Here is a 25,455-nt window from a genome sequence, read left to right on the forward strand (position 1 = left end):
CAACAAAGGAAAAATATTTATCAAAGAAAAACCTACGCAGGAGAAATAATAACTAAATAGCATATCTTCTAAAATCAGCAATATAAGAAAAAATGTCAAATAACCATTATGTTAGCCTGTCGCATGTTTGAACCAATTACAAAATATCAGTTACGTTTGAGACGGCGTTACAGTATCTATTACAAGTTTTGTATGCATATTTGACCAGGAAGTGCGTCAAGGTTGGTTGGTTTCGTGTATAAGTAGCTGAACCACACACACAACAAATCTGCTTTCGGGTAAGTGATAATAATTTAGCTAATTAAGAGTTAGAATTCCTGTTTATAATAAGCATACATCATATATATTTTCAATTGGTATAGGTTACAGTAATTAAAAGCATTGTAATATTTCATCAGTGTATATATTATACGCATTTTGAATTCTGTTTCATTTACAATGAAACTTGTATGATCCTGTGAGATGCATCATACTGATCAGATTTAAAAGGAAGTTTTAATAAACGGGTCTCATTTTGTAGTTTACATAAAATGTTGATGAAAAAGGTGACAGAATAATGTATGGTTGAATAAGGCAGTTTTAGCTATACAATGAAACCCCATTTACTCGAACTTACATTACTTGAATACCCCCTGTTCCCCGAAGAGTTCGCCTGGTTCCGACCATATATATTAATAATATACAACATTTGATATAGCGCCCTATCAAGCTAACTTAAGTTACTCTAAAGCGCTTTACAGTACACAGATAAACAATTAATTCAATTAGCATTTTCATTAATAAATACATTTTTTTAGGAATTCGCAGGAGCTGTCTTATCAGGCGCTAACTACTAGTTCTATGCCACCTGGCTAAAATCTCTCTATGTGTGTATGCCTGCGTGTGTGCTGGATATTTGGTGTGTTCTGTTTGTAGTGGAACCGTGCGTCCAACAGCATCATTTATAGTACCACCTCACTTGAATCGTACAGTACAGATACCGCAACATCCACCCCAGACCATTGTATACTCCACCTGGGTTGTTGGAGTTGTGTGGGCAGAAGAAAAACCCTTTCTCTGAATATCCATGCCTACGACGACTTCGGGGATTGAACCCCGGCTACGTGAAAGGCCGGAGTGTTAACCACTCGACCAATCCGCCCAGTAATTATTCTTTGTAAATTATCCTGAGAATACTTGAACTACCATTGCTCGAATACCCGTGTTTCTCGAATTATGATTCATCCCCGACCTCTCAAATCCTTGGTATTTTACCTATCCATTCGTCGAATAGGTAGTCTCACGAGTGGTACACCTACTGCGTGCCATCAACTTGCCAACATGTATATCTTAGTGTGATATTTACTATTTTAGGTAAAGCCTTATGTGTTATGTCTTTTGTCTGCCTGTGAAATGGGAACACAGCTTTATGTGTTATGTTTATAGTCTGTGTGATAGTTTATGTGTTATGTCTAATCATGGCCATAACCTAATCATGTCTGTATGATTGGAACATAACTTCATTTGTTATATCTATAGTCTGTGAAATAGGAACACATCATTATGTGTTATGTTTATAGTCTGTGTGATTGGAACAACATGATTTTATGTGTTATGTAAATAGCCTGTGTGATGGGAACAACATGATTTTATGTGTTATGTACATAGCCTGTGTGATGGGAACATATTTTAATGTATTATGTCTACAGTCTGTGTGATGAGTAACATTACTTTATGTGATATGTCAATAGTTTGTGAGATTGGAACTTAACTTTATAAGTTATATATATATAGTTTGTATGATGGGAACGCAGCTTTGTGTATCGTTTTTATAGCATGTGTGGTGGGAACTTAACTTTGTAAGTTATATATACATATATTTTGTATAATGGGAACACAGCTTTATGTGTTATGTCTATATCATTTGTGATGGGAACATGCTTTAATGTTTTATGTCTACAGTCTGTGTGATGAGTTACATTACTTTATGTGTTATGTCAATAGTCTGTGAAATGGGAACACAGCTTAATGTGTTATGTCTACAGTCTGTGTAATGGGAACATATCTTTATGTGTTATGTATATAGTCTGTGTGATGGGAACACAGTTTAATTTGTTATGTCTATAGTCTGTGTGATGGGAACATATCTTTATATGTTATGTATATAGTCTGTTTAATGGGAACACAGCTTAATGTGTAATGTCTATAGTCTGTGTGATGGGAACATAACTTTATGTGTTATGTCTATAGTCTGCGTGATGGCTAACATAACTTCATATGTTATATGTCTACAATATGTATGATGGGTATCATAATTAATGTGTTATGGCTTTATGTGTTTTGTTTATAATATGTGTTATGGAAAACACAGCTGTATGTGTTATGTTTTAATCTGTGTGATGGGTAACATAACTTTATGTGTTAAGGCTATAGGCTGTGTGATAGGTAACATAACGTTATGTGTTGAGACTATAGTCTGTGTGATAGGTAACGTAACTTTAAGTGTTAAGGCTATAGTCTGTGTGATAGGTAACATAACTTTATGTGTTCAGGCTATATTCTGTGTGATAGGTAACATAACTTTATGTGTTAAGGCTATAGTCTGTGTGATGGGAAGCATGACTTTATGTGTTATGTCTTTAGTCAGTGTGATAGGCAACATAACTTTATGTGTTAAGGCTATAGTCTGTGTGATAGGTAACATAAGGCTATAGTCTGTGTGATAGGTAACATAACTTTATGTGTTACGGCTATAGTCTGTGTGATAGATAACATAACTTTATGTGTTAAGGATATAGTCTGTGTGATAGGTAACATACCTTTATGTGTTAAGGCTATAGTCTGTGTGATAGGTAACATAAGGCTATAGTCTGTGTGATATGTAACAATTTTATGTGTTAAGGTTATAGTCTGTGCGATAGGTAACATAACTTTATGTGTTAAGGCTATAGTCTGTGTGATAGGTAACATAAGTTTATAGTCTGTGTGATAGGTAACATAACTTTATGTGTTAAGGCTATAGTCTGTGTGATAGGTAACATAACTTTATGTGTTAAGGCTATAGTCTGTGTGATAGGTAACATAACTTTATGTGTTAAGGCTATAGTCTGTGTGATAGGTAACATAACTTTATGTGTTAAGGCTATAGTCTGTGTGATAGGTAACATAACTTTATGTGTTAAGGCTATAGTCTGTGTGATAGGTAACATAACTTTATGTGTTAAGGCTATAGTCTGTGTGATAGGTAACATAACTTTATGTGTTAAGGCTATAGTCTGTGTGATAGGTAACATAACTTTATGTGTTAAGGCTATAGTCTGTGTGATAGGTAACATAACTTTATGTGTTAAGGCTATAGTCTGTGTGATAGGTAACATAACTTTATGTGTTAAGGCTATAGTCTGTGTGATAGGTAACATAACTTTATGTGTTAAGGCTATAGTCTGTGTGATAGGTAACATAACTTTATGTGTTAAGGCTATAGTCTGTGTGATAGGTAACATAACTTTATGTGTTAAGGCTATAGTCTGTGTGATAGGTAACATAACTTTATGTGTTAAGGCTATAGTCTGTGTGATAGGTAACATAACTTTATGTGTTAAGGCTATAGTCTGTGTGATAGGTAACATAACTTTATGTGTTAAGGCTATAGTCTGTGTGATAGGTAACATAACTTTATGTGTTAAGGCTATAGTCTGTGTGATAGGTAACATAACTTTATGTGTTAAGGCTATAGTCTGTGTGATAGGTAACATAACTTTATGTGTTAAGGCTATAGTCTGTGTGATAGGTAACATAACTTTATGTGTTAAGGCTATAGTCTGTGTGATAGGTAACATAACTTTATGTGTTAAGGCTATAGTCTGTGTGATAGGTAACATAACTTTATGTGTTAAGGCTATAGTCTGTGTGATAGGTAACATAACTTTATGTGTTAAGGCTATAGTCTGTGTGATAGGTAACATAACTTTATGTGTTAAGGCTATAGTCTGTGTGATAGGTAACATAACTTTATGTGTTAAGGCTATAGTCTGTGTGATAGGTAACATAACTTTATGTGTTAAGGCTATAGTCTGTGTGATAGGTAACATAACTTTATGTGTTAAGGCTATAGTCTGTGTGATAGGTAACATAACTTTATGTGTTAAGGCTATAGTCTGTGTGATAGGTAACATAACTTTATGTGTTAAGGCTATAGTCTGTGTGATAGGTAACATAACTTTATGTGTTAAGGCTATAGTCTGTGTGATAGGTAACATAACTTTATGTGTTAAGGCTATAGTCTGTGTGATAGGTAACATAACTTTATGTGTTAAGGCTATAGTCTGTGTGATAGGTAACATAACTTTATGTGTTAAGGCTATAGTCTGTGTGATAGGTAACATAACTTTATGTGTTAAGGCTATAGTCTGTGTGATAGGTAACATAACTTTATGTGTTAAGGCTATAGTCTGTGTGATAGGTAACATAACTTTATGTGTTAAGGCTATAGTCTGTGTGATAGGTAACATAACTTTATGTGTTAAGGCTATAGTCTGTGTGATAGGTAACATAACTTTATGTGTTAAGGCTATAGTCTGTGTGATAGGTAACATAACTTTATGTGTTAAGGCTATAGTCTGTGTGATAGGTAACATAACTTTATGTGTTAAGGCTATAGTCTGTGTGATAGGTAACATAACTTTATGTGTTAAGGCTATAGTCTGTGTGATAGGTAACATAACTTTATGTGTTAAGGCTATAGTCTGTGTGATAGGTAACATAACTTTATGTGTTAAGGCTATAGTCTGTGTGATAGGTAACATAACTTTATGTGTTAAGGCTATAGTCTGTGTGATAGGTAACATAACTTTATGTGTTAAGGCTATAGTCTGTGTGATAGGTAACATAACTTTATGTGTTAAGGCTATAGTCTGTGTGATAGGTAACATAACTTTATGTGTTAAGGCTATAGTCTGTGTGATAGGTAACATAACTTTATGTGTTAAGGCTATAGTCTGTGTGATAGGTAACATAACTTTATGTGTTAAGGCTATAGTCTGTGTGATAGGTAACATAACTTTATGTGTTAAGGCTATAGTCTGTGTGATAGGTAACATAACTTTATGTGTTAAGGCTATAGTCTGTGTGATAGGTAACATAACTTTATGTGTTAAGGCTATAGTCTGTGTGATAGGTAACATAACTTTATGTGTTAAGGCTATAGTCTATGTGATAGGTAACATACCTTTATGTGTAAAGGAGTCTGTGTGATAGGTAACATAAGGCTATAGTCAATGTGATAGGTAACATACCTTTATGTGTTAAGGCTATAGTCTGTGTGATGGGTAACATAACTTTATGTGTTAAGGCTATAGTCTGTGTGATAGGTAACCTTACTGTATGTGTTAAGGCTATAGTCGGTGTGATAGGTAACATACCTTTTTGTGTTAAGGCTATAGTCGGTGTGATAGGTAACATAACCAATGTGTTAAGGCTATAGTCTGTGTGATAAGTAACATAACTTTATGTGTTAAGACTATAGTCTGTGTGATAGGTAACATAACTTTATGTGTTAAGGCTATAGTCTGTCTGATAGGAAACATAACTTTATGTGTTGAGACTATTTTCTGTGTGATAGGTAACATAACTTTATGTGTTAAGACTATAGTCTGTGTGATATGTAACATAACTTTATGTGTTAAGGCTATAGTGTGTGTGATAGGTAACATAAGGCTATAGTCAGTGTGATAGGTAACATACCTGTATGTGTTATGGCTATAGTCTGTGTGATAGGTAACATAACTTTATGTGTTAAGACTATAGTCTGTGTGATATGTAACATAACTTTATGTGTTAAGGCTATAGTCTGTGTGATGGGTAACATAGGGCTATAGTCTGTGTGATAGGTAACATAACTTTATGTGTTAAGGCTATAGTCTGTGTGATAGGTAACATAACTATAGTCTGTGTGATAGGTAACATAACTATAGTCTGTGTGATAGGTAACATAACTGTATGTGTTATGTCTATAGTCTGTGTGATAGGTAACATAACTATAGTCTGTGTGATAGGTAACATAACTGTAACATAAGGCTATAGTCAATGTGATAGGTAACATAACTTTATGTGTTAATGCTATAGTCTGTGTGATAGGTAACATAACATTATGTGTTTAGGCTATAGTATGGGTGATAGGTAACATAACTTTATCTGTTAAGGCTATAGTCTGTGTGATAGGTAGCCTGACTGTATGTGTTATGTCTATAGTCTGTGTGATAGGTAACATAACTGTAACATAAGGCTATAGTCAATGTGATAGGTAACATACCTTTATGTGTTAAGGCTATAGGCTGTGTGGTGGGAAGCATGACTTTATGTGTTATGTCTATAGTTAGTGTGATAGGTAACACAACTTTATGTGTTAAGGCTATTGTATGTGTGATAGGTAACATAAGGCTATAGTCAATGTGATAGGTAACATAACTTTAGGTGTTAAGGCTATAGTATGTGTGATAGGTCACATAACTTTATATGTTGAGGCTATAGTCTCTGTGATAGGCAACATAACTTTATGTGTTAAGGCTATAGTCTGTGTGATAAATAACATACCTTTATGTGTTAAGGCTATAGGCTGTGTGGTGGGAAGCATGACTTTATGTGTTATGTCTATAGTTAGTGTGATAGGTAACACAACTTTATGTGTTATGGCTATAGTCTGTGTGATAGTCTGTGTGATAGGTAACATAACTTTATGGGTTAAGGCTATAGTCTGTGTGATAGGTAAAATAACTTTATGTGTTAAGGCTATAGTCTGTGTGATGGGAAGCATGACTTTATGTGTTATGTCTATAGTTAGTGTGATAGGTAACACAACTTTATGTGTTAAGGCTATAGTATGTGTGATAGGTAACACAACTTTATGTGTTAAGGCTATAGTCTGTGTGATGGGTAACATAGGGCTATAGTCTGTGTGATAGGTAACATAACATTATGTGTTTAGGCTATAGTATGGGTGATAGGTAACATAACTTTATCTGTTAAGGCTATAGTCTGTGTGATAGGTAGCCTGACTGTATGTGTTATGTCTATAGTCTGTGTGATAGGTAACATAACTGTAACATAAGGCTATAGTCAATGTGATAGGTAACATAACTTTAGGTGTTAAGGCTATAGTATGTGTGATAGGTCACATAACTTTATATGTTGAGGCTATAGTCTCTGTGATAGGCAACATAACTTTATGTGTTAAGGCTATAGTCTATGTGATAGGTAACATACCTTTATGTGTAAAGGAGTCTGTGTGATAGGTATCATAAGGCTATAGTCAATGTGATAGGTAACATAACTTTATGTGTTAATGCTATAGTCTGTGTGATAGGTAACATAACATTATGTGTTTAGGCTATAGTATGTGTGATAGGTAACTTAACTTTATCTGTTAAGGCTATAGTCTGTGTGATAGGTAACATAACTTTATGTGTTCAGACTATAGTCTGTGTGATAGGTAACATACCTTTATGTGGTAAGGAGTCTGTGTGATAGGTAACATAAGGCTATAGTCAATGTGATAGGTAACATAACTTTATGTGTTAAGGCTATAGTCTGTGTGATAGGTAGCCTGACTGTATGTGTTATGTCTATAGTCTGTGTGATAGGTAACATACCTTTATGTGTTATGGCTATAGTCTGTGTGATAGGTAACATAACGTTATGTGTTAAGGCTATAGTCTGTGTGATGGGTAACATAGGGCTATAGTCTGTGTGATAGGTAACATAACATCATGTGTTTAGGCTATAGGGGGTGTGATAGGTAACATAACTTTATGTGTTGAGACTATAGTCTGTGTGATAGGTAACATAACTTTTTGTGTTAAGGCTATAGTCGGTGTGATAGGTGACATAACCAATTTGTTAAGGCTATAGTCTGTGTGATAAGTAACATAACTTGATGTGTTAGGACTATAGTCTATGTGATAGGTAACATTACTGTATGTGTTAAGGCTATAGTCTGTGATATATATAACATAACTTTATGTGTTAAGTCTATAGTCTGTGTGATAGGTAACATAACTTTTTGTGTTAAGGCTATAGTCGGTGTGATAGGTAACATAACCAATGTGTTAAGGCTATAGTCTGTGTGATAAGTAACATAACTTTATGTGTTAAGGCTATTGTCTGTGTGATAGGTAACATAACTTTATGTGTTCAGAATATAGTCTGTGTGATAGGTAACATAAGGCTATAGTCAGTTTGATAGGTAACATAACTTTATGTGTTAAGGCTATAGTATGTGTGATAGGTAACATAACTTTATGTGTTAAGGCTATAGTATGTGTGATAGGTAACACAACTTTATGTGTTATGGCTATAGTCTGTGTGATAGGTAACATAACTTTATGTGTTAAAGCTATAGTATGTGTGATAGGTAACATAACCTTATGTGTTCAGGCTATAGTCTGTGTGATAGGTAGCATAACTTTATGTGTTAAGGCTATAGTCTTTGTGATAGGTAACATAAGGCTATAGTCAATGTGATAGGTAACATAACTTTATGTGCTCAGGCTATAGTCTGTGTGATTGGTAACATAAGACTTTAGTCTGTGTGATAGGTAACATAACTTTATGTGTTAAGGCTATAGTCTGTGTGATAAGTAACATAACTTTATGTGTTAGGACTATAGTCTGTGGGATAGGTAACATTACTGTATGTGTTAAGGCTATAGTCTGTGTGATAACTAACATAACTTTATGTGTTAGGACTATAGTCTGTGTGATAGGTAACATTACTGTATGTGTTAAGGCTATAGTCTGTAAGATCTATAACATAACTTTATGTGTTAAGGCTATAGTCTGTGTGATAGGTATCATAAGGCTATAGTCTGTGTGATAGGTAACATAACTTTTTGTGTTAAGGCTATAGTCGGTGTGATAGGTAACATAACCAATGTGTTAAGGCTATAGTCTGTGTGATAAGTAACATAACTTGATGTGTTAGGACTATAGTCTATGTGATAGGTAACATTACTGTATGTGTTAAGGCTATAGTCTGTAAGATATATAGCATAACTTTATGTGTTAAGGCTATAGTCTGTGTTATAGGTAACATAACTTTTTGTGTTAAGGCTATAGTCGGTGTGATAGGTAACATAACCAATGTGTTAAGGCTATAGTCTGTGTGATAAGTAACATAACTTTATGTGTTAGGACTATAGTCTGTGTGATAGGTAACATTACTGTATGTGTTAAGGCTATAGTCTGTAAGATAGGTAACATAACTTTATGTGTTAAGGCTATAGTCTGTGTGATAGGTAACATAACTTTATGTGTTAAGGCTATAGTCAGTGTGATAGGTAACATAACTTTATGTGTTAAGGCTATAGTCTGTGTGATAGGTAACATAACTTTATGTGTTAAGGCTATAGTCTGTGTGATAGGTAACATAACTTTATGTGTTAAGGCTATAGTCTGTGTGATAGGTAACATAACTTTATGTGTTAAGGCTATAGTCTGTGTGATAGGTAACATAACTTTATGTGTTAAGGCTATAGTCTGTGTGATAGGTAACATAACTTTATGTGTTAAGGCTATAGTCTGTGTGATAGGTAACATAACTTTATGTGTTAAGGCTATAGTCTGTGTGATAGGTAACATAACTTTATGTGTTAAGGCTATAGTCTGTGTGATAGGTAACATAACTTTATGTGTTAAGGCTATAGTCTGTGTGATAGGTAACATAACTTTATGTGTTAAGGCTATAGTCTGTGTGATAGGTAACATAACTTTATGTGTTAAGGCTATAGTCTGTGTGATAGGTAACATAACTTTATGTGTTAAGGCTATAGTCTGTGTGATAGGTAACATAACTTTATGTGTTAAGGCTATAGTCTGTGTGATAGGTAACATAACTTTATGTGTTAAGGCTATAGTCTGTGTGATAGGTAACATAACTTTATGTGTTAAGGCTATAGTCTGTGTGATAGGTAACATAACTTTATGTGTTAAGGCTATAGTCTGTGTGATAGGTAACATAACTTTATGTGTTAAGGCTATAGTCTGTGTGATAGGTAACATAACTTTATGTGTTAAGGCTATAGTCTGTGTGATAGGTAACATAACTTTATGTGTTAAGGCTATAGTCTGTGTGATAGGTAACATAACTTTATGTGTTAAGGCTATAGTCTGTGTGATAGGTAACATAACTTTATGTGTTAAGGCTATAGTCTGTGTGATAGGTAACATAACTTTATGTGTTAAGGCTATAGTCGGTTTGATAGGTAACATAACTTTATGTGTTAAGGCTATAGTCTGTGTGATAAGTAACATAACTTTGTGTGTTAAGACTATAGTCTGTGTGATAGGTAACATAACTTTATGTGTTGAGACTATACGCTGTGTGATAGGTAACATAACTTTATGTGTTAAGACTATAGTCTGTGTGATAGGTAACATACCTTTATGTGTTAAGGCTATAGGCTGTGTGATAGGTAACATAACTTTATGTGTTAAGACTAATGGCAGTGTGATAGGTAACATAACCCTATGTGTTAAGGCTATAGTCAATGTGATAGGTAACATAACTTTATGTGTTATGTCTACAGTCTGTGTGATAGGTAACATAATTTATGTGTTAAGGCTATAGTCAATGTGATAGGTAACAGAACTTTATGTGTTATGTCTACAGTCTGTGTGATAGGTAACATAATTTATCTGTTAAGGCTATAGTCTGTGTGATAGGTAATATAACTTTATGTGTTTTGTCTAAAGTCAATGTGATAGGTAACATAACTTTATGTGTTAAGGCTATAGTCTGTGTGATGGGTAGCATAACTTTATGGATAACACTGCCTTTGTAACATATCTATTGTCGGCATGAAAGGTAACACACCTAGGGTTTATACATCATAGTGAAAACAAGAATAATTTGTAATACAACCTTTTGATTTGTTTCGTGTATTTCACAACACAAACAATGAATCGATCTACCTTTTGATAATCAGATTTTTCAAAAACGATATCATTGTCTTACTGAAATGTCAATAGTCTTTCCTTTAGTGTATGCCAAGAACTTTCCTCTCAGCGTGAGTTGCAATATATTTCAATAAATATTATAAGTATCTATTTAACATTCTGATGTATATATTCGTTCAGTCAAAACAATTTCTTTAGTTAAAATTTTGTCTTTCTGATCCTTGTATGAAAGTATTGCTCAACCGTTAGTTTAGCATGGATAAATACACAACATTGTCATCATTTCAATTAATTATCCATTATTATATTATAGGTAACGACGTTATTTTAACAGACGAACCATTGAATATTCGAAATGCATATGTTCACTCCTCCTGAAGTCATGCAAGGTATGTATCGCCATGTCACCATGCTTATATTCCAATTTTTAACCCCTAGGTACGTATCGACGCATCGGCATTCTAACAGCCGCCTTTTATCGCGCGCTTACTTCCCAACTTGTTGACCAAATAATACCCCTCCTTCCAGGTAAAAATCCTCCTATGGTCCGTTCAAAATCAGCTTTTGCCCTTAGCGCCAATCTTATCGTTATGTCATGTAGTTATCGTTCCCCTATGTTGAAGCCGAAGTCAAGATAACCATCCCCTTTTTTGGAGCTAAAGTCCAGGTACATATCATGTGATCGGATTACTTTCACCTTTGTTGGAGCCGAAGTCCAGGACCCAGTTTCACTAAAAGTCGTAAAGTTACACGTAAACGTAGACGTAAACGTTGACGTAAATGGAGTTAGGATTTTATTTATGTTTACCCTAAGTCCGTCTCACAAAGCACCATAGTGGCTGTACTTTTGAATGTAAACGTATTCATGCTAATAAATTCTTCAACTCTGAACATATCTAACGGCTGACTCCACGCACGAAAAGCTATTCTCTTCTTATGTTCGCTTTATTGATATTCCGTGGCAAAATAAAAATCAAGGACATCGTGTGTTGTTGTTCAAAGTTACGTTTAATCTTACGTGTACATAAGGGCAGACGTAGACTTACACGTAAATACAGACGTAACTTTACGTTACGACCTTTAGTGAAACTTGTATTACACATAAGTTACGTTTAATCTTACGTGTACATAAGGGCAGGCGTAGACTTACACGTAAATACAGACGTAACTTTACGTTACGACCTTTAGTGTAACTTGTATTACACATAAGTTACGCTTACGTCTACGTGTAGACTTACAACGTTTAGTAAAACTTGATCCTGGTACATATCATGTGATTGGATTACCTTCCTTTTGGAGCTGGAGTCCAAGTACATATCATTTGATTGGATAACTTTCCGATTTGTTGGGTCCAAATTCCAGGTACATCAGCATGCTCACGAGCCCCAAAATATCTTTGTTCATGTCATCATGCTAACTTCTCCCTTTGATGCCTCAAACCACGTCAATCCCCCAAACAAATCTTCTAGGTGATAATCATCCTATCATCCGTTCGAAATCCTCTGTGTTTTTCTTAGCTATATTATCGTTTAATATAAATATGCTGTTTCACAGCCTTAAGTATTCATCTTATCGTTATGGTATGTAGCTGTCTTTCCCCTTTGGAGCGAAAGTCCAGGTACATACCATGTGACTAGATTACTTTGCCTTTTGTTGGACCGAAATCCAGGTGCATATCATGTGATTGGATTACCTTCCCTTTTGAGCTGAACTCAACGTGCATATCATGCGATTGGATAACTTTCTCCTTCGTTGGAGCCAAAGTCTAGGAACATATAATGTGATTGGATTATCTTACCTTTGGAGCTGAAGTCCAGGTTCAAATAATGTAATTCGATAACTGTATCCTTTGTTGGAACCAAAGACTAGGTTCATATCTTGGTATTGGATTACTTTCCTTTTGGAGATGAAGTCCACCTACAAAGCATGTGATTGGATAACTTTATCCTTTGTTTGAGCCAAAGACAAGGTACATATCCTGTGATTAGTTTACCTTCTCTTTTGTTGGAGCCAAAGTCTGGGTACATATCATGGCATTGGATTTCTTTCATTTTGTTGGAGCATAAGTCCGGGTACATGTCATGTGATTGGATTACCTTCATTTTGGAGCCGAAGTCCACGTACATATCATGTAATTGGATAACTTTCATAGCACAGTGTTAATTACCTATAAGTATCAAACTAAACATATGTATATAGTTATAAAATTAAATATTGATATCTTTCGATTCATTGTTGGCATAAAAGCTTTTTTGTTTGTGTCATCACTACTGTAATAGCATAGACAGCAATACTAAACATTTTCATCATTTATATAGCGCCATTCATAATTTAGAAAATTAGCCCGGAGGTTTGACGGTACATTGTACGTAAAATATGTATGGAATGTTCAATACTCTGTCATACAGTTCACATGTACAAAAGGTATTCAACATGCGTGTAAGTCGCTTCTCTCTATATGTACTAAGTATGTAAGTAAAGAATAAAAAACAGAGATAAACACATATGCCCATGTCCACAGTTACTAATAATTTAAAAGTGAGGCCCGCTGACCTGGTTATCAATTTAATATTACGATATGTCTCATATCTTTATATTGTTCACCAATTTTTGTATCTGCTTTATTTTATTTCTCGTCTTTTTTCAAATATTGAATTACAATATTACATAAAAATAAACAGATAACACAGAATATTACTGATAAATTATGATCTATAATTGTTTTGTTTATTTTCAGGATACATTTCTTCAAAACGTATCTTTGAAGCTTGAAATGATTTCACTTTTAGCATAATTCTCATAGTTCACTAGCAGCAGAACAATCATATAACAATTGAACATGCATAACTCACTATAATATAATACCCGTAGATCAAAGTAATACACTACTCACAAACCATTTTGTTTTATACTATCCTTGGTACAAATGCAAAACAACACTCGCAGCTGATTACCAACATACTGTAATGCTTGCAGCTCATTAGTAACTTAATGTGAATAGCTCAGTAGTAATATTCTAATTATAACTCACTAGAAAACATATTGCTACAGCTCACATTCAACAAAATGCTCATAGCTCACCCGTAACAAAATACCAAAAGCTAGCACGAAAATTGATACATGTAGATCACTAGAAAGAATACACAGAGCTCACTAGAGACAATAAACATAGCTTACTTGTGACAATACTGGTAGCTCACTAATAACATTATATCAAAGCTCTCTCGAAACATAACAAACATAGATAATTGAATCGTGATATAACTTTAATTACATAATAGTACAGTTCACTAGATCACACCTCAAACTCGAAGCTCATTAGTAACACATCGTTATTGACTAAAAATCTAACATCCTTTGATGATTAGAAACATTGCATTCATAAGTCAATGGTAGCTCAATATATATCTCACCAGATCGCTTTCACATCAATTAGTAACAAAAACTCATGATTCTGTTTGCCGCTTTACACCTGAATTGTAGCTACATTTATGAAAGTGAGATTGTTGTCTATATTTAGATAAATCCAGTTTTTATGGAAACCAAAATTATCTCTAACATATTTCTTTTTCTGTCCTTTCACATTAATTTTAATACGACATACACTATTTTATAAGCTTATACTTTTGTAATGTCCTCCTTCACACAATGTTGTAACATGTAATAATCATTCGAAAACGTGAGCCCACGCGACCATTATTTGAAAAATAAAATCGAATTGAGATAAGAGGTGAATCTATGTATACGGTTACCGGCAATCCTATCTCCGATCTATTCATGTAATGAGTAGTAACATGCTTTAAACATATGTATCATATATATAGACTATTGTGACCAACACATGCATCGTACATCCACAGTAGTACACACATACACGAAAACATGGCAAATACAAAATACATGTTTGTACATAAGAAACTACCGAGACGACGTGCAGGGATTAATTTAGGAGCAGGTCCAAGGCAGGGGTCAAGGAGGCCGGAAGCAGGATAATTTTCCAGAGGGTAAATCGCAAGAAGTAATTGCTTTCTACAATGAAATAAAGTATCAGGTTACATAATTTCTGTACGCCACAACCAGTGGTTTATTTTGGTGGATTCACCACCGTACTAGCGTACAGGTAGCTACTCGACTGACGTGGTAATTGTCTGACGGAGACAAAAATATTGCTGGGTGCGCATTACAAAACCTGCTAACTATTATATGGTCTCACAGTGTTACCTCATTAGGGTCTACTTACGCTTTAACGGTATTTTTACGGATTGCCACACTCAAACTACATGTTCGTGATATAAGAAATTAATAAAATCCTGTCTGAATCATTACGTTGTTATTCAGGGAATAAACCTTTGTAGAGGATTAAATTATTGTTCTCATTCATGTACAGTCTATCTAGTCTCATAGACCAACTGTTATATTTATCATACTCACAAATACAATCTATATAAAGCTACCAAATAGCTAAGAAACAAATATCAATACTATGGTAGCAGTATACAGTAGAGGGTTGTGGCCATGGGTGATATTTTTGTTAAATGGCTAACCCCTTTATAATGATATGTAAAAAAATTATAAAAATAAAACTGTACTAAAATTGGTATAAGCATGATGAAGTGGGCTATGTGAGCTTCACATTTGTAAAAAAAAAAAAGATTTTTTTGGTTCGAGAATAAAATTTGGCCATAATCCGAAAGGGTGCCTGCACATGAAAAGCTAGCTTTACAGGAGGTACAATTTTGACAACAGCTCACGACGCAAAATTGCAAAAAATCAAGTTTTACAACTTTACTGGGACCCAGATAACTCTGCAACCAGAAAGGTAATCTTTAATTTTAGATAGAACTTAGGAAAAAAATTACTAGTTGCGGGGGTCAAAATTTGGGTCAAAAATAGCATTTTTTGGCATTTTTTGGTAATTTTTGATGTGGTAAGCATGGTTTTCACACAAGTGACATACATAGAAAAAAAGAGGTTTATATACTTCTCAGTACTTTATATGTATTGTAAATGTAATGCAGTTTACAAATATATATACATCTATACAAGTGTTGTGTAGGGTAAATCCGCTGTGTTTACATTTCCTCGATATGTGCCTTGTTTATCAGAGTCGGGCCATTTCTGCTGTATACTGCTACCTATGTACCACTACATTTTCACTTGCCTCTTGCCTAAGTATAAGTGAAGTATATTTGTTTCAAATACATATAAATTCTTCAATATTGAATATGTTTAACGTTAACATCACAATAAAAAAGACAAGCAGGAAATAAATGATTTTTATTATGATATAGTAAAAGATAGTGATTTTTTTAGTAAAAAGGGTATATATAACATGTAAACTATGTTGTGTTTCTGTGTATTTCTTAGCTATAATATCTGACGAACTGCTGGACTGTGCAAGTGACATGCAAGAAGTGCCTCTTCAGGTCGTTGGTGCAGAGGGAAATCCCTCAGGCGATACGGTAGTTCATTAATCCTATTCGTTAAGTTTAAATATACTGTTTCACAACGTTGTTTTCATTCAATTATGCAATTATCACAGTATGTTTCGGATAACGTTAAACAGTTCTACTTTGTCATTGTTTGTTGAATTTGTGTTATTTATTCAATGGAAATCAGTAAAATTAAATGTGATATAGAGTTTAAATCAAAGTATCATTTATCGCCATTTTACCAATTCCTGTATTGACAATTGGCAGTTGTAATGTTTTAAAAGCTGTAAAATGAGATGCCTGATTTTGTTCACATTTTAGCCGAAGTCCAACGCACTAGCCTTTCGAATATCTATATGGCGTTTCCTCTGCTGTACGCTGCCAATTGTCCTTTGTGCTGCTGTTTCAATAATATCGGTAAGTTCATGAAAATAAGTCGTGGTCAAATATTATAGGTAAGTAATCATCAAAAGTTGATACAAATTCAAACGTGGAAAAATAGATCTAATTCTTGTCAAAGTCGCTATCATTTACGACAAACCCGACAGGACAGTGAAACAGTCAACAGAACAAATGACTTCCGCCTATATTTTGAGCCTGGCTTAAACTAAATGAAAAAGATAAAGTCTGAAATCCTAACAAAATTTCTTATTATAGCGCAATCAAATGTTCGCACATTAACGAGTTTTAACAGATTAGCGCATTGATCAGTTGGGGCATCCACAAAATATGTAATAGCAAACAATTCATTTGACGCAGTCATAATTAAGCGCAATATTTAAGGCGCGAAAAGCGCTAAGATAAGACTACCGATAACATTTGTAATTTTACATTATATGTAACATGTATAAGAAATTAATATAAAATTTTCCTTAATATTCATCACTGTTTACCGTAATCTTTGTTATGTGACTAACTTTCCTAGTAAGAACCATCTTTAGAAATCATTAGTGCATAGAAATAGGTAACACTTGGAAAATATTTTTTACCGTTGGGATTTATATTGTGTGTATATCGAAGCATAAGTCATGAAGTAATCTCCTTGAAATTGTATCCTGAAATACTTTGGTCAAGTAAAGAAAACGTATTTGAGTTATTAAATATTGATATATAAATAAATCAATATTAAATAACTATTTCATAGTAGTTAATTTTATAACTTCCCATGTCCTCGATTGACTGTTAATATGATTTCCAGGGTATTTTATATGTAGTCAAACGTATAAAGATTTTACTTTATCGACCAAACTGTGGTACAGAATTTCTTAATAAAATGTTTTTAGATGTTGTCATTACCTGAATTATCATTTACTGTCGGAACAAGCCATGAACGGATCGAATTCGGTGTATTTTGCTAAGTTGACAGAATATTTTCCTATTTGTTTTTCACAATGAATGCTTATTTTTACAATTATCTCTCTTTAAGTATTATTATTATTATACGTTGCATTGCAAATAATAAGGTGAATCAATGATTCATTTTTCTGTCTAGGTTCATGTCTGCAAGAATCAAGGCTATCCTTACGGGGCAGGAATTGCAGCAGTGTGCGCCATAGGAGTATATATCTTCAATCTCTGCCTAGTAGCCGCGATGGTTATCTCTCTCATTAGCATGCGATGTCAATCTTTTACAGACGCAGCATTGGCCAAATCATCAAATGGGACAAAGGCAGTCCAAGCCATCAACATATTAAATCTGTTTCTGTCAATTGTGTTGGCTGTGGTCGTGATTTGTATCGTTACTTTGGAACATAGGAGATATTATATTGGCGAACCTTGAATAACGTTGCATTGCACTGATTTACATCGACGTGTAGTAAAATAAGGCTGTCTCTATCTTATCATGATTAGTAGAAAGGAGGACATATTGATAACGAGTGACTTTGAAAGACTTCTAAAGACATTATTAGGCAAGTTTAGAACAATTTCATATCTGAATATCACTTGATTAATATATTGGTAAGTTGAAAGCATGGCGCAAAGTTTATCCATACTTATGTATATAATATTGAAATTATATGTACATTTCGGCCACCTGTAATTTGTATATAAAGATCATACAAAATATGTATCTGTTGCTTAATCCTGCTGTCAATAGTCATACATGAACAATTTCTTATTATTATATAGAATTACGTTAATCCCGGTTCTACAGCTATACTAGGTCACCCTGCTTAGTAAATAATCTGAGACGGGATTATTGTGCTATTAATTGACACCTACTTAAGTGATGAAACTTCATAGAAACATTATAGAAACATTATTGAAACATTATCGTAGAAAAGTATCTGACAAAACCTCTACGAGAATTTTTGTTTCAAATATTCTAAAACATGCAGTTTAAATGTGTAAATACAGAAAAATTACAAATGTGATATCGGGTTTGTTTATTTGCAACTGTTGTGAATTGTATGATTATAACCCTAACTAGCCGGATATAACTAAACCAGAAGTGTGGAATGCTGACCATACATGTTTCGACAATAAAAGACCGGTTATTTTCCTACTAGTAAAAGTCATACCACGTAACAATAAAATTGCTTGAGACAAAGTCATAAACTCACCGTAGCTAAATGTAAAAACTGCGGTTAAGATTATTAACGTGCGAAGCCTTTTTCCGGCTGCTACTTATCTCACCAGATGCAGGGTAGAAACCGTGAATTCTCGAGGTGTCACGAGAGCAGAATCCAACGAATGGCGACTATGTGTTCAAAGGGGTCAAATGTTTACACAATACTATGTGATCGACAGGGCAAAGGTAATGTTTGTGCTTTCATCTTAATTGATAAAGATACATTTCGTCACTTGGATTGCTAAACGACTTTATAATTAATTTATGGAGTGGCGTTAACAAAACAATATCGTAAAAGCTTTGGGACATGGGTGATATTATATAACTCCTTGCATAATTAACGTCACTTACGAAAATAAAACTTTATTCTTTTTTGTTTTATATTGTGGTGTCATCAATATACATTTCAGTATTATTTTGTTCCATGCCAAAAATGATGCAAGACAGGTCATTGGTTATTCCATATTTATTAGGTCGATAGACCTGCAAATACATAGATACACAATCACCATTCGCACACCGATTCACACTTAATATTAATCACCACGAAGTTATATAGAAAACTAAAGAATGTTCACCTGTACAGCCAGTGACGGAGTGACGACAGGCCAGGTAAATCGGACAGAGGGGGTGAGAGATTGAACAGGTGCACGGGTTAGTTAAGAAAAACGTGTGCTTCACAACACATGTATCGCTACCTGTGCTGGTGCCTGATGTGGGTCTGATACTCGATACCTAAGTTACATAACCATAACATCCATGACAATTGAATCGTGTAAGATTTCAATACTGCATCGTATATGATGAATTCGAAATTCATGAAGAAAAGGGAGAAATAAAGAATTTCTGTCTGTCGAGTATCAATACAATTTACAAAACAATGTGCGGATCATGCAGTATCACAGTAAAAATTGAATTTTGGATTGCTTTGAGGATAAAACAATTCAGGAAGGTGAAATCTTTCACATTATCTAAATATGGCAAACATTATAGTTTTGTACTAAAACGATACGATTTACTCGATAATGTCATTGTTACATTATAAAATCCTGTGATACAATAATTTGAAGAGACATACCAAACACAGCAGTACGGAGCTCTTTAGTATTCAAAGTCATTATTTCATTACATGATGTTACAGACCTCGGAATATGTTCCACAAGCATAAGTGTTATAAGAATGATAAGTTTAAATGTTTATATCCTGGAAACGTGGAAATCAATACGATTCTCTGAAATGTTACATTACGTATTTATTGCCATTATAATATAATTCATCACATATAATTAGTCGTATAGTGAAGAGATACGATACACTCTATATATCATTACATCAATCCTATTAAATGATAACTGTTTACGTGAGAGCCATGACACACTAATTAATCCTTTTCTGCATGGACTCTTGACACAGAGCTGTATTGTTTATAACGGAGTGGAATGATCAACAAGTACAGTGCCGCTGTGATGATTACTACGCAAAAACAGCATAAATTATTCTGAGTTACTCCATTTTTTCCAGTCATTTCAAAACAGGTATGTATAGCTGAATTCAAGATGATGTTTTTGGATGATTCTTCTGAAATATTTTATCACCTTAAATGATAATTCAGACGATTGCATGTTGTGCTCCATTTTGTCATGTGTAACTGTTTACCACTTCATCATGTGTATGTGTACCTCGTCATCATGTGTATGTGTTTACCTCGTCATCATGTGTATGTGTGTCCCTCGTCGTCATGTGTATGTGTGTACATCGTCATCATGTGTATGTTGGTACCTCGTCGTCATGTATATGTGTGTACATCGTCATCATGTGTATGTGTGTAAATCGTCATCACGTGTAGGTGTGTACATTGCCAGCATGTGTATGTGTGTATCTCTTTTATGAAGTGTATGTGTGAACATCTACTTCATGTTTTAGAGTGTACATCGTTACCATGTGTATGTGTGTAAATTGTCATCATGTGTATGTATTTACATCTTCATCATGTGTGTATGTGTGTGAGTGTGTGTGTGTGGGTGTACATCGACATCATGTGTATAAATCATCATCATGTGTATGTGTTTAAATTGTCATCATGCGTATGTGTGAATCTCGTCATTATGTTTGGGTGTGTACATCATCATCATCATCATCATCATCATGTGTATATGTATACTTTGGCATGCGTAACTTGGAACTCTGGTCATGAATGTTTACCACTTAGTCTTTCATAAGTGTATACCCTACAAGTGTTTCCTTCATGTTTATTTCATCTTTCCATTGGTGTTCAAATATACTGTCCTTCGTCGGTCGTTCTATCTCTTCCACTGGTGTTCAGTCTTTTAGTGGTCGTAAACGTTCTGTCTCTTCCACTTATGTTCTGACAATCGGTCCTCCGTGGTATCTTGTCACATGTTCGTATGTTTCTGGACAATTCACTGGGTGAATCACATAGGGAGATATTTTGTTTAGAGTGCATTGCCACCATAACTTTACGGATTGGAGCTTGAAGGTTGAATGACTTCAACACGTTCCGTCGTTATGAAAGGTAATGATGTCAAAAGAATGGAGAGTAATTTTTAATTTCAGCAATGTCTGAATACCACCAGTTTCCTAATGAGGACTCCTGCCCCGGGTCTCCGTCTCTGCTGCAAGCAGGTACGTACGATCATGACGATAATAAAAAATGGATTCCGATAAACACGATAGGAAATACACTGACTCCAGCGAGTATATAAACGATCTCGAAGTTAAAAGTGTCGCTATACTTCACAATGAATTTCATATTTATCAATGATAGATTTTTTTCGGGGGAGTTCACGCTGTCTCTTTCCTTTTTGTCTTTGATGTTTCCTCTTTTCCTTATCAATTAATTACTAACTTAATTACATCAAAAAATTATGCTCTTATATGTGTTTTTGACATGAAGATATCAACAAAACGTGAGAAGAATAGGGTTAAAGATCGTATCTATCACCTAAGTTGATATCCAGTGAATATAACCATGTCAGATATGTTTGCGTATTAACCGATATAATATGACCTATCAGCCCTTTGATTGGTTGTATGTTTCAATTGAGACGGCACGCCAAGGACAAGTATATGACGTCGTAGACTTACGCGCTGAGGTCAGAATTGCGGCTCTTGAAACACCAAAACTGCAATTGTCGGGCATTTCAATGTCGAGCTATGTACAACCTGTGCGTCCACTAGCAACATAGACGACCCCAAGCAATGTTTGGGTAAACATTGTACCTACTATGTACCTCCTCTATTCCATCATCGGCTACCAAGGAGGCACAAGGGAGGCAAAAGCATCACCCAGATTGACAGAAAAATTTAGATGGCGACCATTTGCCGAACATCGTGCATCCATTATGCAGCCAAGGCAATGTTCGGCCTCCCTTCTGCCTCATTTGAGCCAACTTTAACAACCAACCTCTCCGGCTACCTTTGTGCGACTGTTTTGGACATGTTCAAAACATTTACGGCTACCATGGCGTCCATGACCATGTCTGAAAATCCTGTATGCTACCTTTAAACGACCTAGAGAACCTTGCGGTTTCCAACGGCAACCTGACACGTTTTAAGGCCTCATAAAAGGCCCAAAGGTCAATATCCTGTGTGAATGGGTTATTAATTATCTTCAAAACTTATAAATTTGCGATCAATGGAAAGATACAAATTTGCAATCACGCCTAATAATCAATAGTAGTTCGATTAAGCTACGTATTGTCAAATTAAATATGTTTCCGTTCTATCTTCAACTGAGTCGATATAATGTTTGAAGTAGTCAGAGTTTCCTCTGACCCTGGCACAATGATATAATAGACATATATTTGTCAAAATGTTTAAGACTGGTGTCAAGACCTGTGGAGACTCTGGCTTAATATAAAGTTTATACGAGTTTTGTGTACATGTGTATCCATCTGTCTTTGTTATTTTAAATTAGATCGTAGTGCTGACTGTCCTCCGCCATATTTTCCGCCTACAGACGAAGGAAACGCACAGTACACGTGGGGAGATCGCCCGGCATGTTATCAGAGTGTGACGTCAATGCAAATTGGTAAGCATTGCTCTTCGCCCACCATACCTTTAACTCACTCAATCCGGAACACACATTTGAACTTTTCCAATTCAATGATTGGAATAGTCATTATGAAATTTGAGGGGTGAATGAGTATGGCACAATACTCAGGCCATTAGGGCGATGTAAGGCGCGCAATGTGGTATAATTATTAAAAAAAAGCTGACGCAGACAAAGTAAATACGCAAAGGTTATTATATCATTTATTCAATAGCATTAATAACATTCTAATCAACGTACCAAGGAAGTGAAAAAACAGCCAAACCATGATTTGAACTCAAAATTGATTAAAACTAGGGCAAAACATGAACAAATGAGAGATTTACATGGACATTTTATTCCTTTATATCAGATGGCCCAAGACCGCCACCGTATAGAGACAATGATACACTGCCACCATATAATTTACAGGGTAAGTTCCACATGCAATTTTATCGATAAACTTGATTTTGGTTCTTCAGTTTATTTTATTTGGGATCCAAAGCATGTTGTCAATATTTGAAACTTTTTTCTTTTATTAAAATTTTGATTTATAATGGAAGTCCTGTAATGTATATTCATTATTCGAAATCACGTGACTTGTATTCTTGATTAATCTTATGATGTGTTTTGTATTATTTTAATCATGCTACTTACATGCATATTCAAAATTTCCAGATGAATTTTGAATATATCTTGGATAATTTCAAGAATTTTCTTCCAAAAAATCCAGGAATTTTCCATCGACTAAGAAATTTTCAAAGCGAAAGTAGCAGAAAAGTCTGTTGCTGCCATTAGCTGATGATCTAATGTTATACATTGTCTTTCCATCTAATGTGAATTTTCGTTCTCCGTATCCGTATAAGGACTTCATACATACCAATTTTTCTTAAAATAAAGTAAACAAGCCAATGGAAAATGCGGTTACTAAAAAAGTGATTTAGTCATACTGCAAATATAAATTAATAAATTTTTGATTTTCCTTACAATGTTTAGAATATCGATAACATAAAAATAAATTATATAAATCACAAGAAATTGGATATGAATCGCAAATATCATGTGTAAATTTTACAATAATAAACATGTTGTAAATAAATGTTGTAAATCACTCAACAAGATATAAACATACATAGCACTCAACCGTTTAAACCTATAATAAATCAATGAGAGCATGTGAAAAAAATGTGAAGGTGTCAAGGATGAATATGTATGTATTGCCCACTGTATATGGCATGCAATAGTGAAAACCTATATATTATGAATAACTTATATGTTATGTACCAATACTTAAGATCAAGGATAGATGTATATATATTGCCCTTTGTTACTGTACGCAATAACTGTTAACCTTTTTTAATTCACGATGACAGACACGGAGAATGGACATCCTACTAACAACGCCCCCACCAATGACACAAGCGTAACCATTCAACAACCTAATGGCACTGAGCTACCCACAGTCGTAAATATATCCACATTTCCTATTTGCCATTTCAAGCCAATCTATCATACAAAGCATATGATTTTGCTGTAATAGTGCAAACGTCAAATATTGAATAGAAAACAGTACTTCCAAGTGCTTGTAACGATTCATATTGTTTTAAACTGAGAAATAAGTAACGATAAATAATGTTATTATCATATGCGAAAAAAAATCCCTGAGAAAGTAAGGGGATGATTCTTACATGCTTACAATGTGCCATGAGGACGAAAACCTGTTGTTGTTGCTTATGAACTTCAGACTTCTACTCCTAATGATTATCTGGGCTGGTCCATATGTGGCTGTCTGTGTTGTGTGTGGTCGATAGGAATATGCGCCATTATCTCTTCGTACGATGTGAGTAGTCATGCAGAAAACTATCAGTTAAATTTTATCCTAGCTTTCGCAGATTATTAATAAAATCCAATTTAAAAACAACTCGTTGAAGAGGAACAACGCTTACTAATTAATTCAAAATTGATTTCATTGAAGAAATCAGTAGTGAGTAGAAATGCATTTGTGATTTTACGTATTAAAAAGCATGTAACTTTAGTTTAATTACGTAATATATATCCAACTTGGTTTGTATCTTGTAAATAGAGCCCATCAGTTTGAAATGACTTGTGTTTTCTTTCAGTCTCGTAGAGCAGCGTTCCAAGGAGATATGGTCAATGCCAAAACCAGCTCTCTATGTGCTTTGAGACTGAACTTCATCAACATGGTGCTCGGAGTTGTCCTAATGACGTACTGTCTACTCAGGTTCGGCCTAGGTGTTTGATCCCAAAGGCTACGTGTGAATCAGTACAACATGACAATTATGATGGATAAATAAGAACATAATCGTATATGAAAGTATATAACAGAATTATAGATGTGTGTAATGTCAGGTCGATATATAAAATTGTATGTACATTCAGTGTAAGAACAGTAATGCCATTTATACAGTGTGTGTTGTTTACTACACTAAATGTATAATAAAGTTTCTCTC

At 34.4% G+C, this 25,455-nt stretch overlaps 1 protein-coding gene across 3 annotated transcripts; it reads left to right on the forward strand.

Annotated features, from left to right (window-relative positions):
* Positions 1–25,455, forward strand: LOC110466834 (proline-rich transmembrane protein 2-like). 3 transcript variants are annotated; one of them, XM_021523606.1, is made up of 12 exons: positions 1–278; positions 11,243–11,318; positions 13,667–14,947; positions 16,297–16,391; positions 16,683–16,778; positions 17,854–20,468; positions 21,508–21,576; positions 22,871–22,984; positions 23,358–23,417; positions 24,358–24,449; positions 24,729–24,824; positions 25,105–25,455. In XM_021523606.1, exons 7-12 carry the CDS (start codon positions 21,510–21,512, stop codon positions 25,243–25,245), a joined length of 570 nt encoding a protein of 189 aa, XP_021379281.1. In that variant the 5' UTR covers positions 1–278; positions 11,243–11,318; positions 13,667–14,947; positions 16,297–16,391; positions 16,683–16,778; positions 17,854–20,468; positions 21,508–21,509; the 3' UTR covers positions 25,246–25,455. The 3 variants fall into 3 exon arrangements, with proteins under 3 accessions (XP_021379281.1, XP_021379282.1, XP_021379280.1); XM_021523607.1 differs by having other exon boundaries at positions 13,667–14,933; XM_021523605.1 differs by lacking the exon at positions 13,667–14,947.

Source organism: Mizuhopecten yessoensis, unplaced genomic scaffold (genome assembly GCF_002113885.1).
Source record: "Mizuhopecten yessoensis strain PY_sf001 unplaced genomic scaffold, ASM211388v2 scaffold11145, whole genome shotgun sequence".
NCBI classification, from domain to species: Eukaryota; Metazoa; Mollusca; class Bivalvia; order Pectinida; family Pectinidae; genus Mizuhopecten; species Mizuhopecten yessoensis.

Excerpts from the sequence above, each read along its gene's own strand:
- LOC110466834 (XM_021523606.1), top strand. The coding sequence starts at position 21,510 with ATGTCTGAATACCACCAGTTTCCTAATGAGGACTCCTGCCCCGGGTCT. Across the intron at positions 22,985-23,357 it reads TGTGACGTCAATGCAAATTG|ATGGCCCAAGACCGCCACCG; the intron begins GTAAGCATTGCT and ends CCTTTATATCAG. Across the intron at positions 24,825-25,104 it reads CCATTATCTCTTCGTACGAT|TCTCGTAGAGCAGCGTTCCA; the intron begins GTGAGTAGTCAT and ends GTTTTCTTTCAG.